Source organism: Budorcas taxicolor, chromosome 2 (genome assembly GCF_023091745.1).
Source record: "Budorcas taxicolor isolate Tak-1 chromosome 2, Takin1.1, whole genome shotgun sequence".
NCBI lineage: Eukaryota > Metazoa > Chordata > Mammalia > Artiodactyla > Bovidae > Budorcas > Budorcas taxicolor.
In genome coordinates, this window is record NC_068911.1 from 120,989,556 (window position 1) to 121,007,386 (window position 17,831).

Consider the following 17,831-nt stretch of genomic DNA (forward strand, 5'->3'; position numbering starts at 1 on the left):
TCCCAGTTTGAATCAATTCTTCTGTGCTTAGCCTTCTTTACAGTCCAACTCTCTCATCTGTACATGACTACTGGAAAAACCATAGCTTTGACTATATGCACCTTCATCAGCAAAGTGATGTCTCTACTTTTTAATATGCTGTCTAGGTTTGTCATACCTTTTCTTCAAATGAGCAAAGGTCTTTTTATTTCATGGCTGCAGTCACCATCCACAGTGATTTTTGGATCCCAAGAAAATAAAATCTGTCACTGTTTCCAATTTTCCCCCATCTATTTGCCATGATGTGATGGGACTGGATGACATGATCTTAATTTTTGAATGTTGAGTTTTAAGCCAGCTTTTTTGCTCTCCTCTTTCACCTTCATCAAGAGACTCTTAAGTTCCTTTTTGCTAATTGTTAACAATAAATTTACATATATCTTTGTGCATGTAAAAAATTATTCCTGGGACATTATTCCAAGAACTAGAGTTGGTAGGTTGAAGCAATATATAATTTAAGGTCTGGAAATGCCACTATATTAATAGCAATTGTCCTTGCACATTACATGAACAGCAAGGAACATAACAGGGAAAGACTGACCAAGGCTATGTAGGGGTAACATATAAAATGAGAAGAAATATCCTGAAAATATAACCAAAATACAAAATGAATGACCCTCTAATATTTTAAAAAATGCAAGTAAAAGAAAGTAATGCTCTTCCTATACCACTGGTACATTAAGAAAAAATAAAATGCAAGGTTGGCTGGTTTTACAGATGCAGATTCATTTAAATGTACTTTGGGGGAGTTTAAGGCATTTGGGAGGAAAGTTTGTCTTGCAGATTGAACCTAAAATGTGTTATTTTCACCAAAAAATACTCAAGTGACAAAAAAAAAGACACAGAAGCAGGGGGATTAGAGACAGAATTCATGTTTCAGGCTCAGCAAATGGAAGCCACCCTCGGGGATGCTCTGGGCATTGTGCAGAGCCTGATGGAAGAGCAGGGTGAAGAGGGAATCTAAGATCTGAATGGAAGTCAATACAGCTGCTGATGAAAGCATTGTGATGCTCACAAACGATGAGTTTTGTATACAGGTCAGATGGTTCACAAGATTTAGTTTTGGTTTCAAAGATTGATATTCAATTTTTCAAAATTACAGATTCAAAATTCTGTTCTTTAATTTTTTAAATTCAGCTTATAAAATTGTATTCTATGTATGGTTTAGCAAGTATTAGTAATCAGGTCTAAAGGAGTTTGAATACTGCTTAAGGCCATTCATGGATTAGTTATTTAAATACTTTCAAATATTATAAACTGCATTTATGTTTTATTTACTTTCCAAGTTATGACATTAAAAAAGAATACCAAATATGTATCAAAGTTAAATATCCAGAAACATGAACATTTAACTTTGATGAATTTAAGTTATCTGAAATGTTTTAATTAGGAAAAATTTTAACATCTAAATCAGTTACACATTTTTTTAATCTTTTAAACTCTAAATTCAGTTCAGTTCAGTTGCTCAGTCATATCTGACTCTTTGCGACTCCATGAATTGCAGCACACCAGGCCTCCGAGCTGTCCATCACCAACTCCCCGAGTTTACTCAGACTCACGTCCATAGAGTCAGTTATGCCATCCAGCCATCTCATCCTCTGTCATCCCCATTTCCTCCTGCCCCCAATCCCTCCCAGCATCAGAGTCTTTTCCAATGAGTCAACTCTTCGCATGAGGTGGCCAAAGTACTGGAGTTTCAGCTTTAGCATCATTCCTTCCAAAGAACACCCAGGGCTGATCTCCTTTAGGATGGACTGGTTGGATCTCCTTGCAGTCCAAGGGACTCTCAAGAGTCTTCTCCAACACCACAGTTCAAAAGCATCAATTCTTCGGCACTCAGCCTTCTTCACAGTCCAACTCTCACATCCATACATGACTACTGGAAAAACTATAGCCTTGACTAGACCGACCTTAGTCGGCAAAGTAATGTCTCTGCTTTTTAATATGCTGTCTAGGTTGGTCATAACTTCCCTTCCAAGGAGTAAGCGTCTTTTAATTTCACATCTGGAGTCACCATCTGCAGTGATTTTGGAACCCCCAAAAATAAAGTCTGACACTGTTTCCGTTTCCACTGTTTCCCCATCTATTTCCCATGAAGTGATGGGACTGGATGCCATGATCTTCATTTTCTGAATGTTGAGCTTTAAGCCAACATTTTCACTCTCCACTTTTACTTTCATCAAGAGGCTTTTTAGTTCCTCTTTACTTTCTGCCATAAGGGTGGTGGCATTTGCTATTCTGAGGTTATTGATATTTCTCCTGGCAATCTTGATTCCAGCTTGTGTTTCTTCCAGTCCAGCGTTTCTCATGATGTACTCTGTATAGAAGTTAAATAAGCAGGGTGACAATATACAGCCTTGACGTACTCCTTTTCCTATTTGGAACCAGTCTGTTGTTCCATGTCCAGTTCTAACTGTTGCTTCCTGACCTGCATACAGGTTTCTCAAGAGGCAGGTCAGGTGGTCTGGTATTCCCATCTCTTTCAGAATTTTCCACAGTTTATTGTGATCCACACAGTCAAAGGCTTTGGCATAGTCAATAAAGCAGAAATAGATGTTTATCTGGAACTCTCTTGCTTTTTCCATGATCCAGCCGATGTTGGCAATTTGATCTCTGGTTCCTCTGCCTTTTCTAAAAGCAGCTTGAACATCAGGAAGTTCACGATTCACGTATTGCTGAAGCCTGGCTTGGAGAATTTTGAGCATTACTTTACTAGCATGGTATGTGTGTTTTTCTAAGCAAAAAAAAAAAAAAAAAAAGAAAGAAGAAAGGCTGAATTCTCTTAAAAATTACAAATACCAAATAATTATTAACAAAATCTTTTCAAAGTTTTAACATAATCTTGTTACAAGAGGAAAAAAAACCACACATCATTTCAAATACCCAACTCTTGGCAGGCCCTATTTTATGAAAAAGGAAGAATTAAATATTCCTTGTTAGACATGTTATGAAACTCCTTGACTTGATGCAAGACTGTTCAAGGTCTTAGTTAAGGTTCCTCTTAAGGGTGACAATAGACTGACATTGCTCTTAATCTTATTAAAATCCACTATAAATATGCTTAAGATTCTTTTCAAAGTCAAAAGTGTCAGTTTCTTCCCAGAAAGATGAATCATGTAGAAGTTTCTGACCAAGATCAGTGTTGGGATCATTTTTAAATTTTCTCTCAGTATCATATTCCTTCTTCACCCCAGAATATAAATACTGAGGTTTTGATTATCTTTTTGTTGAAACTGAGATCACAAACATCGGGGTTTAGAAATTCTATGTATACAGTAGGCGCTTATGCTAAGCGATGAAGATGCATGCATGATCCTTGTTGTTGATGCTTCTGGGATACCCTGGCCTCTACTTTCAATCAAGGCCTCCATAGGATTGCTAGTGGGCTGACTCTGAAGCCCATACTCTTATATGTAAAGACAAAAGATGAATCTTGAATTTTTTATTTTATTTAAGACTTTGATGACTCTGAATTTTTTCTATCTTGTAAGATTAGTGCATTCATACTCAGTTGTGTCTGACTCTCTGCGACCCCATGCACTGTAGCCTGCCAGGCTCCTCTGTCCATGGAATTTTCCAGGCAAGAATACTGGAGTGTGTTGCCGTTTCCTACTCCAGGGAATCATCCCAGCTCAGGGACTGAACCCATGTCTTTTGTATCTCCTGCTTTGGCCGGCAGGTTCTTTACCAACTGTGATTATTTAGTTCTTAAATTTATGTTAAATAAAAAGGGTACAATTTTGAAGTTTTGAATAGGCTAAAAGGCTTTGTCTGGCTTGAATTAATAACTTATAAGCTCCTTCTTCCTAAAGCAGGCAAAGTCTGGAAGCAATTGCATTAACTCAGATAGACATAGAAAATGTAGAAAAAGTTTTCATTATCTGAAAAATAAAAATAAAAACAGGAGCAGAGCAGGGACAGAGGATATCTTCTTACCTATTATTTCAAAGATTTCACAGATTAGTAATAAAGAGTGAAATAGAATCAAAACCTTATTTCCCAACCCTTTACCACTATGAGATTTATAGATTAAATTATATATCATTGTGCTAATTATATAATGAACATACACTTGATTTTCCCATGGCCATCTATACCTCTTCTCCCACCAAAAATAGTGTATAACTGTGGCAGATTCATGTTGATGTATGGCAAAACCAATACAATATTGTAAAGTAATTAGCCTCCAATTAAAATAAATAAATTTATATTAAAAAATAAAGTAGATATGTTGTATTTTCATTTTTATTCAGTTCAAGAAATTTTCTTTTCTTGTTGGCAACATGGCATGCAGGATCTTAGTTCTCTGATGAGATTGAACCCATATCTCCTGCAGGAGTGGTGCAGATCCTGAACTGCTTGACCACCAGGAAAGTTCCCAAAATATCTTTTAAGTACTTTAAACTGACAGTTCCAAGTTTGCTAACTAGTTTCTAGGATCAATGGGAAATTATGTGAAGCCCCTTTCCCTTCCCTCTCAGAATTAATGTGCTAAGATCATGCTTCGAGTTCACTTTAAGGAGACGGATCACATGGCATTTGATGGTGGGAAGACTGCACAGGGCTTGAGAATACAGGCTTAAGTGACAAGTGGTATGGTTCCATCACTTCACATGTAGACAAGTTATTTGGACTTGTCTCACTTTCTTTGTTTATAAAACAGAGAAAAACATACCTTACAGCTGCATCTCAGATATGATTATAAGCTTGAATTGAAGTTTCCTTTCAAGCTTATTGGCAAGGGGAAAGACTTCGGGAAAGCCAAATCCACATTGCCCCTTGGTGAAAATATTTTGTAGACTAACCAAAAATGTTTGGTTGAACCTTCTTAGGTTAGTCACAAAGTGGTTAAAGATCATTGCACTTCAAAAAATATATGGTTAAAGATAACAAAAGCTAGACAGGGAAATTGAATTTCCAAAGTAGACTTTTTAATCTCAATGAAGTGTATCAAAGATTATACTCAGATTTATCAAGAACGCCAGATATGTCCTCAAAGGAATACTGTGTATGTTAGTCACTCAGTTTTGTCCAACTCTTTATGACCTAATGGACTGTAACTTGCCAGACTCCTCTGTCCATGGAATTCTCCAGGCAAGAATACCAGAGTGGGTAGCCATTTCCTTCTCCAGGGGATCTTCCCGGACCTGGGATCAAACCCTCATCTCTTAGATCTCCTGCTTTGGTAGGCGGGTTCTTTACCGCTACCACCACCTGGGAAGCCCCTAAAGGAACATTAAGTTGCATCATTTCACATCATTTAAAAAGCATATGCTTCCAACCAATTTGCAGAAAATTATCTGAGTAACTGCTTCAGATATAGAGCTGTCAGGACTCCAAAATACAAGTAATAAAAAGGAATTGCAAAATTTACTTGCATCCTTGAAGGCCACCAGAAAGGATCCCATTCATGGTGTCCATCTTACCTCTTCCCTTGTGTAAGTTGTTTCTCTCTTCTGCCTCTAAATTGTTTCTTGCCTATGGCTGCACAGAAGGCTCCCTTTACTTGTCTCAATATTTCTTCACCATTTGAAAAAAAGAAAAGGTGCAGCTCTTTGTCTCCCCTCTACTCCAGACAGCTCTTATTGTGCTGCTCAGTGTCAGGAAGTTAACAGTAAAGGTCAGAGGGTCTATGATTAACTGGACAGGTTGAGATAAATAAAGAAAGCTTTAGCTGGCTGTTGCACCCCTAGACTATATGTTGATTCATTCAGTGAACAGCCACTTATTGGGTGTTATTCTGTTTACTACATCAAGTACTCAGTGAACAAAATAGACAATAACCGATGCTTTTATGGAAGTTACATTCCTTTGTGGGAAGGCAGGTAACAAAGCACCGATAGTGTCTGACTCTTTGTGACCCCATGGACTGTAGCCTGCCAGGCTCCTCTCTCAATGGGATTCTCCAGGGGGAGAATACTGGAGTGGGTTGCCATTTCCTTCTCCAGGGATCTTTCTGACCCAGGGATCAAACCTGGGTCTCCTGCTTTGCAGGTAGATTCTTTACTGTCTGAGCCATAGGGAAGTACACATCATCAGTGAAGTACTCATCACCAGTGAAGTACACAAGTAACAAATCATAAAAGTAATGAATAAGCAGAGTTCATATTGAATTAGAAGTTAAGAAGTGCTAAGAATGAAAAAGGAGAATGACTGCAAAAAGGAATTAGTGTTGCAGAGAGGAGGAGAGTTTCAACTTTATTTTATTTTACTTTTATAAACTTAAAGTATAGTTGATTTACAATGTTGTGTTAGCTTCAGGTGTATAGCAAAGTGATTCAGTTATACATATATCTATACTCAGTTATGACCAACCTAGATAGCATATTCAAAAGCAGAGACATTATTTTGCCAACTAAGGTCCGTCTAGTCAAGGCTATGGTTTTCCAGTAGTCATGTATGGATGTGAGAGTTGGACTGTGAAGAAGGCTGAGCACCGAAGAATTGATGCTTTTGAACTGTGGTGTTGGAGAAGACTCTTGAGAGTCCCTTGGACTACAAGGAGATCCAACCAGTCCATTCTGAAGGAGATCAACCCTGGGATTTCTTTGGAAGGAATGATGCTAAAGCTGAAACTCCAGTACTTTGGCCACCTCATGTGAAGAGTTGACTCATTGGAAAAGACTCTGATGCTGGAATGGATTTAGGCAGGAGGAGAAGGGGACGACAGAGGAAGAGATGGCTGGATGGCATCAATGACTCGATGGACGTGAGTCTGAGTGAACTCCGGGAATTGGTGATGGACAGGGAGGCCTGGCGTGCTGCAATTCATGGGGTCACAAACAGTCGGACATGACTGAGTGACTGAACTGACTGACTGACTGATATTCATTTTTTAAGACTCTTTTCCTTTATAGGCTATTACAAAATACTGAGTGGTATTCCTCGTGTTATGCATAGGTCCTGGTTGTGTAATTATGCTATACATAGTAGTGTGCATATGTTAATACTAAATTCTTAATTTATTCCCCCCTTTGCACTTTAGTCACCATAAGTTTGTGTTCTATATCTGTGGGTTAATTTATACTTTGCAAACAAGTTCCTTTGTATCCTCTTTAATATTCTACATATAAGCAATATTATATGATATTTGTCTTTCTCTATCTGGCTTACTTCACTTAGTATTATAATCTCCAGGTTCATCCATGTCGTTGCAAGTGATATTATTTCATTCTTTTTTTACTGCTGAGTAATACTCCATTGTATGTACGTACATAACATCTTCTGTATCCATTCATTAATCAATGGACATTTAAGTTGCTTCCACCTCTTGTCTATTGTAAATAGTGCTGCAAAGAATCTTTTTTTAGTGAATAGCAGTGGATGTATCTTTTTGATTTAAAATTTTCTTCAGATAAATGCCCAGCAGTGGGACTGCAGGATCATGCAAATTTAAATAGCCGTGACTGTTGTGGACTTCTTTGAGAAGGTGCCTTTTAAACAGAGACAAGAAGGAGGTGAATCGTGGTCGATCTGGACAGGTGAGGGAGAGCATTTTGGGCAAAGAGAACCTCAGTGCAAAGACGCTGACAAAGCAGGATGCTTTGTGTGCTTTAGGGACAACAAAGATGACAGCGTGGTTGGGGTAGATGTAGAAAAGGGAAAAGATTAGGAATGAATTTGGAGAAGTGATGGAAGTACAGATCAGCAGGAAATGGTCATTTAAGAATGTTGCTTTTATCTTGATAAAAACAAAAAGCCCATGAAGGGTTTCAATACTATCTTCCTTAGATGTTAAACCGGTCTCTCTTGCTCTTGTATTGGGAATGTGCTGAGTGGATCAGAGATGGAGCTGGTAGACCAGTTGGCTAATAAACACAGATGTTTAGGCAAGAGATGCTGTTGACTCAGACCAGAGTGGTAGCAGAAGGTGATGAGAAGTAGTCAGATGCAGGATAGAGTCTTAAAGCAGAGTCAGAGATATGTGCTTGTCCCTGAGATGTGGGCTATGAAGGAAGTGGGAGGCAGGTGGGGCTTGCAAGTCTGAACAATGGTAAGTGTGGAGTTGCCCTCCTCAGGTAGTAAAGAATGTGGGTAGTGAAGCTGAGGTCAGAAAGCAAGGTAAGAGATCAGAAATTCAGGTTTGGACGTGCAGTTTGAAACATCTGATGGACACTCAAGTGGAACTATGAAGCAGAGAGCTGGATTTACAGGTCTGGAATTCACAAGAGAAGACTAAACTCAAAATATAAATTTGGCATGGAAAATCAAGAGATTTGCTATGATTATTCTCAGTAATCTAATTTTTATTTAAGGGAAACCAATAGTTTATATTGATTCTGTGAAACTTTCTAAACTGCAAGCACAATGACTGCTTTTTCTGAAACTATGTTGAATCCCATTGCTATCCTAATGCTTTCCCTGAGATGTGATCTGCTCCAGCTAGAAAGCTGTACCTGGCTTCAGGGTAAGCTAAGTTAGGGAGAGAATCACTGTGATCTTTCTCAAGGAAAATGGCCGAGGACCCTTTGTTCTTCACAATGCCAATGGGGAGGAAGTGTGTTTTGCAGAAAATATGCTTGCCAGGATGCTTGAAACAGGACTCTTGTCTTTAAGTAGATCAATCTCTCAATATTCTGTAAAATATGCTCTTCTTTGAAGCAGTTTATCTATTTCCCCTGCTGTGCATCATTAAGGAGACCTTTTTTTCCCCTTCATTTCTCACTGTGAACAAGAAAGCACACTGCCCAACAGTGAAGCCAGAACCATATACCACCGAAGGCTGGATGAGACCATTAATGAGGTCCATGGGCCATTATGGATGAACACTTCCTCCAACTTTATCTCTTATCTGCCTTGTTTCCAGCCCCAACTAGCAATGATCCTTCTCTTTTGGAAGAAGTTTTGATTTGGGTGGAAAATATACATTCTTATATAGAACTCATATATAACTTTTGTCCCTATTAAATTGTGTTTTCCTTCTATATTTCTAACTCTTTTGTGCCTTTCCATGAACTCTTTCATTCAACCCCCTTCATAGTGTGTACAATTTTCTCCTATAAAGAGGCACACAGCTTCTGATGCATCTGTCTTGCCCTCCAAGTCTTTGCTGGCACACATCTTGATGCTTCTTTGGACTTCTAAAGAGTATGACATCAACAATTGTGTTTATGCTGAAAGCTGTGTTACACATAGAACACTACAGGAAGGCAACATCCATCTGATTCAGCTATATATGAAATATCATTAAGATTTTAGAACGTAGCTATTCAGAATGATTATCTCTTAGCAATTTGAATTCAGCACCTAACATCTAAGATTGTAACTGTCCTCACATTTAATGAGTTCTTTTCACATCTGTAGTTCCACACTGACCTCTTTCTGGGTTCATGTCTTAAGTGCTCAGTGTATGCCAAGTAGAGAGAAAAAGAAACAAAACACCAGTTAAAATGAACTGATTAAAGAACAAGGAAATTATACTCCTAAAACTGCCCTTTTTAAATAAGCAAATTGGGGTTATACATCTTTTATTTTGCATGTCTACTTTACAAATGTGTTTTTCTAATTACAATGTGTGTTGAACCAAAATGAACCAAGCTCAAAGGCAGCCCTGTAACTATTCATTCATTTTCTTGCTTGTTCTAGGAGTATTAGATTTTTTCCTTTCTCTCTCAGAAATGCATCAATTTTGAGTGATCATAAGCAAATGCATTTCTAGCCTACATATTTGTCGGTAAATTGAGTTTATTAATGCTGCAATACGAAGTCTCTGGGGCTTCTCATGTGGTACAGGAGTAAAGAACCTCCGCCAGCAGTAGGAGATGTGGGTTTGATCCCTGGGTGGGGAAGATCCCTGGGAGAAGGAAATGGCAACCAACTCCAGTATTCTTGCCTGGAAAATTCCATGGACAGAGGAGTCTGATGAGCTATAGTCTCTGGGGTTGCAAAGAGTGAGGCACGACTGAGCATACACATCTGCACACACTCACACACACACACGAAACACAAAGTCTGTGTGAGGCTTTTTGCATAAGTTCAAAGTAACCAGGTTGTTCTTAGTTTTCCATAAGATCTCTCTCTCTACATACGCAGGATAGCCTGGCAATCTTGAGATTTGAAAATATTTAAAGTGTAAAATTATAAGGAAAAATGTGTTTCTATTTCTGTTGGTATTTATAGGATGTGGTTTTATAAAAAGTTAAGGTTGTTAGTTGGAAATGTGAAGGTCCCAACTTAAGGAAGCCTGACTAAAATCGGGGTTTTCCTAGAAAGATCTTGGGTTGTCTCACAGAATCAAAGCTAGATTAAAGCAGCCAGGCCCTCAGAAAGGTCAGGGATTCGGCCTAATCTTTGAAACAGCAGGGATATACTAATGACCAGTATCCGGATGCTCTCCTCTCTTTTCTTCTGCATTCTAAAATGCAGCATTTTTTCTCTCTCTTTCTTTCACTGCAGATAAGCTTTCTTCTCATGGCTGAAAACATGGCCAGTGAGAACTTCTGAGTTTTTTCCTTTTAGCTTCAATCATCAAAAAAGGGGCTGATCTAAACTTTCTTGGTGCCAAAACCAGAAGAACTATAGGATAAATATCTACTGACCTGGCTTTGCTCAGCTTTCCATCTTTAAAGTAATTAACTTTTTGTTGGCAGAGGGAGAGGAACAGTAATACCATTATTTGTCATTCACAGAAGCTGACTCTATGTGTGAGTGTGTGTGTGTATGTGTGTGTGATTGGGGGAGTGGAATAGGATGGGCTGGGTTGGAGCAGCTGTAGAGATGTCATGTAAGAATTTGAGCGTTTTAGAAGGGACAGATCTAGAGAAAATCACCCTGCAGAGCAGCATTGTTCAGAAATGAGGAGGCTCTGGGATGCAAAAGAAACTTTGTGGAGGCAGGGAGGCCTTCTCAGGCTCTCCATCAGGGCACAACCAGACGCAGAGGCTCTTGCTTGGATTTTGTTCATAAAAACATTGATGCTTCAAGTTTAAATTCCCCACAGCACAAGGTTAGTGGAGTTGGGGGCAGAAACATGTGCCAGTCTTGAGTAACAAGACTGTCTTTTCTTTTCCAGCTACCTGGGTATATGGGACCCAGAGGGAGGGGTGAATTTGGAGTAGGCAAGGGCCTGTTTTTTGGTTTATTTGTTGATTGGTTGGATTTTGTGATCATGTTCTAGAGCAAAATTATTGCATCCCATTCCCTCCCAAATTTTCTCTGTTTCCAAGCCATGGCTGGATACTATGGAGTTATCAATAAGCTTTTCCCAAACATAAGCCCTATTGGCACAATTGTGTGTTTCCTGTAGTGAGCAGAAAATTTCTAATAATATGTCTGAACATAGGCAGTGATGTTAGTTTTTGGGCTTTGAAATAATCATTGCTGGAAATTTTTGTACTTATATAGGACATTTAGGGTAAGTCATCTTAATTTTTCTTGCCCCACATTCTTAGACGCTCCATAATGAGTCCTTTTGTTGTATTATACCATTTCTGTAATTTCATCGTTTGTGTCCTGTCCCTGGTGAAATTCGTGAGACTTTACTCTTCCCATAAAGATTGTTTTCAAACATTTCAGTATTTATCATGGCTTTTACTTTTAATTTTGTTTATTACACATGTTGAAAACGTGTTGGTCATTTTTTAATAGCAACAGTGGCTGCAGTGTAGAGAATTTAAAATATATATGTAAGAGTTGAAGAGAATTACCTACAGACAACATGTACAAATGGCTGAGCTGAGTCTTTGTCCAGAAGGAATGAATGTTTCCTTCATTCCCGTTAACCAAATGGCACTTAACATTTATCCTTCTAGTTATTTTTTCAATATAAAGTCTTTGTTTTATTTCACTGTGGCTGTGCTTCATATCTTGAATTTTTACTTAATTTAGTCCCAGTCTGTTATAATCCTTCTGCTAATTTCATTTGTAGTGACTTTTTGATAGCCTGTTAATATTAATTATGACAACTTTCCTAAGAAATCTTATGTAGGAAAAGTACAGGGATTCATCAAAACATCATTGTGAGTAATGACAATTAGAACATATAGTTCTTATAGTTTTAAATACATCCTTAAGAAAGAGCCATCTGAGTGTGATTGCTGGGTCAAATTACATGAATGTTTCAGAAAGTTTTTAAAGTGTATAGTGAAAATATTTTTCAAAATGATCATACTATTTTCAATACAAGTAGTTAAGGCCTCATTTTAAGGGTGTTATTGGCTCTTTTAATAATTATAGAGTTTCCTTGTATGTTAACTGAACATGTAGCATCTATTCAAATTTTATGAGTATTTTAAAATAGATTTATACCTGTCACCCAAAAGAGAAGCAGGATTATGACCTCAATTATCTGCCCATTTTCCCTTACCTTTGAAAATGTAAAACCTTTCCAAAATGCAAAATTGCAATCTTTGTCCATTTTATTCTATGGCAAATGACAAACCTTACAATTCTGACTATTTCAAATTAACTTTAAGTCAATGAAAATGTGCCCCAATGTTGAAATGCTTCATATAATTGCCTAAATCAGCTCTGAGCCTTCCTTCGGCTAGTAGAACCGGGCACTGTAAAGGACCCCATCTCTGTGGTGAAATTGTTGTCTTATGTTCACATATTCAAGTCTCACTTAGGTATAGTAGTATAGCCGACTGACTCTCACCATTAATTCATTTAGTTGGTTGTAAGACATCCCCCACCCCCTTACTTCAATTGATTTGGTTTATTTAATTTGATTTTGCTCCATCTCTCACTAGGTGCTTGCCAAACTATTGTGAGCATGGAGGAAGCTGCTCCCAGTCCTGGACGACCTTCTACTGTAACTGCACTGACACAGGTTACGTAGGTGCCACCTGCCATAACTGTGAGTAAACTTATGATTCCCCACAGATTCTGCTGCAAAACTCCCAGATTCCTCATTCTAGGGCAAAAATCCAGGAATGCCAAGGATAGTGTCAGAATATTAAAATATTCAACATAGGGTGGGCACTTTTTATTCATTCATTCATTGTGTGTTTCTTGAGAGGCTACTCCATGCCAAGCACTGGGGAGAGCATGGAGGATGCACTGGTACCAAGCCATGTCATTCTGGAGCTCAGGGTTTACCATGAAGACAGACAGAAAGCGAAAGTGGGATAATTGTTGAGCCAGAGACAAGGTGCTGTAGGCATATAAAGTGAGCTGTGAAGTCAACCGCATTGTCTAAATGGGCTAAATTAGGCTGTGCGATAAGGAACCTGCATCTCAGTGGCCTAAGTAATAAGCAGCTGAGTCATGCCTATGTTACCTGCATAGCACAGGTCTACAGGGGACCAACTCTTCCAAAGGCATTCTCCTTCTGGGAGGTTGAAAGAGACTTCATCATCTGGAATACTGCCATGGCAGGAGGAAGGAAGCCCAAGAAAACATGTGCTTTTAAAAGCTTTTACCTGGGACTTCCCTGGAAGTTTAGTGATTAAGACTCCATGGTTTCACTGAAGGGGTGCTGGTTTGATCTCTGGGATTATGATCTTACATCCACATGATGTGGCCAAAGATTTTAAAAAAAAAAAAAAAGCTTCTACCTGGGAGTGCCAAACATTACTTCTACTCATATTCCATTGGCCAGGCAAAGTCATGAGGGTACCTAATGTCAAGAGGGAAAAAGGTCTCATCTTACCATGGGATCTGAGGCAATAGAACTCACAGATTGCTGATAAGTACTGACACTGTCTGCATGCCCATGATAGGGAGGCTTCAGATGGGAGGTTTGAGCTGATCCTGTAGTAGAGATGTGGTAGACAAGGAAAAGAAAAAGGAAACTTAATCTGCAATTATTTGGAGATAGCTGGAGAATACTGACAGTAAGTAGTAAGAAAGGAAACAGAAACTGGGGAGGCTCGAGCCCACAAAGAATATGGATTGAGGAGGAAAAAGTAAAGGAAGTACATGAGTCCTGATTCCCATAATTTTATATTCTCATCAGGGTTATGATAAAAAACACATGTTGAAATAGAGAAGGTTTGACATTTGGAGGATTGTTTGTAAGCTGTATAACATGAACTGAAATTTAATTGACAAAGATATGATTGGAAGGGGAATTCCCTGGTGGCTCAGTGGCAAAGAATCTGCCTGCCAATGAAGAAGATACAGGAATTGCAGATTTGATCCCTGGGTCAGAAAGACCCCCTGGAAGAGGAAATGGCAACCCTCTTCTGTATTCTTGTGGGGAAAATTCCATGGACAGTTGGACATGATGGAGTATGCAGGCATGACTGGAAAGTGCTGGCTACAGTTGTAGGAGACTTCACAGAAAATATGGACTTAGAAACTGACTTAGAAGGTAGAAGCATAGAAGAAGGGCCTTCTAGTAAGAAGGGCATTCTAATGTAAGAGCCAAGCCAAGGCTGAATCTATCTCAAGACTACAGGGGGACTGTCCCTCAGGGCCTGATCTCACTAGGGTTTCTTAAGTCTCTGCTTTTCCTGGGATGGCACACAGAATGCAGAAAAAGAAAGGTAATTGCCAGCTGGGTTTGGTCCAGGATGAACTGGTCCAGGATGAACAGCATTGGTGCTCTCATTTAAGACCCCTGAGTCATTCTATAGCCTCTTTTATACCTTGGAATTGAATATTCACCAATGATGGTCATAAAGGAGTCTAAGCAAATCAGAGAAGATGTAGCCCAATGGCCATCGTGGGATGATGTTTTTGTTATGCCTGTGGAAGAAAAAAACACTGCCTGGATTTATAATGATGTAACTTTCTTAAAACTTTCTATTTAGATACTTGGAATAGTGAACACTGGACTGACAGAGGTTAGATTTAAATTTGACCAAGCTTTTGCACTTGAATGAGAAGATAATTTTGACACCCCAGAGCTCAGTTTTCTCATAGATCCTATAAAGAAAAGCTAACTAAATTGCTTCTGAGCATTTTGGTTAAGATCAAGTGTAGTACAGAGGCTTCCCTGGTGACTCAGTAGTTAAGAATCTGCCTGCCAACGTACGAGATGCAAGAGACATGGGTTTGATCCCTGGGTCAGCAAGATCCCCTGAAGTAGGAAATGGCACACCACTCCAGTATTCTTGCCTGAAAAATTCCATGGACAGAGAAGCCTGGTGAGCTACAGTCCATGGGGTCACAAAGAGACGCGACGGAGTGTGAACCAAGATGCTGGAGACCATTTTAAGGCTAAATTTGCAAGATTTTATTTAAGATTCTCAATAAATATCAAATCTATAAATGTTGAGTCTGGTTCCAGAAATGTATCCCTAAAGAAAAGACTGTAATTGTACAGATACATACACAGATAGGACACATACAAGACTGTCCAGTTTGTACTAAAGTGCTGCTGTAAGAAACTCAGAGGCAACCGAATGGCCGTCAAGTTAATAGTGAGATGAGATAAGCTTGAAGATTTAAGTCAAAACTATCCAAATATCAGCCAAATCACAGGATAAGATTCCTAAGATTTTTAAAGGTTATTCTGTTCACTTTCAGTAATATTTTGTTAAGTCCATCTCTACAGATATTCTCCTCCTTTAAATTTATCCATCTATCAAGCTAAAAATAGGTTTCCAACTTTATGAAAGTAGTGTGAACTTGAAAGTCGATAGAAGTGAAGTTCTGATTTTCAAAGGAACACTGTCAAAGTTGATGAGCAGGAAACTGAACATATCAAGGCTTAAAAATACCATTCCTTATTTTATTTTATTTTTTTAATTTTATTTTTACTTTATTTTACTTTACAATACTGTATTGGTTTTGCCATACATTGACATGAATCCACCACGGGTGTATACAACCTCCCAATCCTGAATCCCCCTCCCACCTCCCACCCCATATCATCTCTCTGGATCATCCCCATGCACCAGCCCCAAGCATCCTGTATCCTGTATCGAACATAGACTGGCGATTCATTTCTTACATGATAGTATACATGTTTCAATGCCATTCTCCCAAATCATCCCACCCTCTTCCTCACCCTGAGTCCAAAAGGCCATTCTATACATCTGTGTCCCTTTTGCTGTCTCGCATACAGGGTCATCATTACCATCTTTCTAAATTCTGTATATGTGTGTCAGTATACTGTATTGGTGTTTTTCTTTCTGGCTTACTTCACTCTGTATAATCGGCTCGAGTTTCATCCATCTCATTAGAACTGATTCAAACGTATTTTTTTTAATGGCTGAGTAATACTCCATTGTGTATATGTACCACAGCTTTCTTATCCATTCATCTGCTGATGAACATCTAGGTTGTTTCCTTAAAAAATTGCAAATAGAACTGCCTTATGACCCAGCAATCCCACTGCTGGGCATACACACCGAGGAAACCAGAATTGAAAGAGACACATGTAACCCAATGTTCATCGCAGCACTGTTTATAGTAGCCAGGACATGGAAACAACATTCCTTATTTTAAATACCTTCCAATCTTCCTTTGTGTAACATTGCTCAATGTCTATACCATTGGCGGCAATGCTATTAAACCCATTCTTCCCCTCTGGGCACCCAGCCAGGGCAGATCAGATGTGCCTGGGTGGCTGTGAGGTTTGGCACACATACCTTGGATGTCTGTGCAATTTAAGAATTTTCCTCCTCTGACTAATCCCTCTTCCTCCTCCAACTGGGTGAGAAGCACTGTTTTGAATCAGATTTGAGTTGATTGAGTAAATCAAGCCATGCTTTTCTTTCTTCATAAAGCATGTGCTCTGAATGAGGGTCATCGGAAAGGAGAGCTGATAAAATACAGAAGACAGTAAAAGCAAAACAAACAACTTCACAACCCTGCTCATGTGGGAATGGTAATGTCCTTGCTCAACAGGAGTTTATTTTCTTGAAACAGTCATGCATAATCAGAACATTTTTGAAATGTACTGAAATGTGATGAAAGACCTTCACATTTTTAAAACATTTCTGATAATATTAAAAACATAATTGCTTGACTACTGGTCTTTTGTCTTTTCACTCTCTTCAGGATTAGTTTGGTTTCCTCATTCTTGGTGCATCCTAGTAAATGTGAACCAATAGGGCTGTTGAGCTATTTCAAATCCTGAAAGATGATGCTGTGAAAGTGCTACACTCAGTATGCCAGCAAACTTGGAAAACTCAGCAGTGGCCACAGGACTGGAAAAGGTCAGTTTTCATTCCAATCCTAAAGAAAGGGAATGCCAAAGAATGCTCAAACTACTGTATAATTGCACTCATCTTACATGCTAGTAAAGTAACGCTCAAAATTCTCCAAGCCAGGCTTCAGCAATACGTGAATCGTGAACTTCCTGATGTTCAAGCTGCTTTTAGAAAAGGCAGAGGAACCAAAGATCAAATTGCCAACATCCGCTGGATCATGGAAAAAGCAAGAGAGTTCCAGAAAAATATCTATTTCTGCTTTATTGACTATGCCAAAGCCTTTGACTGTGTGGATCACAATAAACTGTGGAAAATTCTGAAAGAGATGGGAATACCAGACCACCTGACCTGCCTCTTGAGAAATCTGTATGCAGGTTAGGAAGCAGAACAACAGACTGGTTTCAAATAGGGAAAAGAGTACATCAAGGCTGTATATTGTCACCCTGCTTATTTAACTTATATGCAGAGTACATCATGAGAAATGCTGGACTGGAAGAAACACAAGCTGGAATCAAGATTGCTGGGAGAAATATCAATAACCTCAGATATGCAGATGACACAACCCTTATGGCAGAAAGTGAAGAGGAACTAAAAAGCCTCTTGATGAAAGTGAAAGAGGAGAGTGAAAAAGTTGACTTAAAGCTCAACATTCAGAACACTTAGATCATGGCATCCGGTCCCATCACTTCATGGGAAACAGATGGGGAAACAGTGGAAACAGTGTCAGAATTTGCTTTTTTGGTCTCC

The 17,831-nt window shown here is 38.9% G+C and overlaps 1 protein-coding gene across 1 annotated transcript in view; it reads left to right on the forward strand.

Moving 5' to 3' along the window:
• Positions 1 to 17,831, forward strand: part of CNTNAP5 (contactin associated protein family member 5) — a 1,081,620-nt gene that overhangs the window by 650,103 nt on the left and 413,686 nt on the right. The window contains exon 11 of the mRNA XM_052655589.1: positions 12,729 to 12,835. Within this exon, the coding sequence (XP_052511549.1) occupies positions 12,729 to 12,835 (107 nt within the window). The remainder of the gene's footprint in view (positions 1 to 12,728; positions 12,836 to 17,831) is intronic.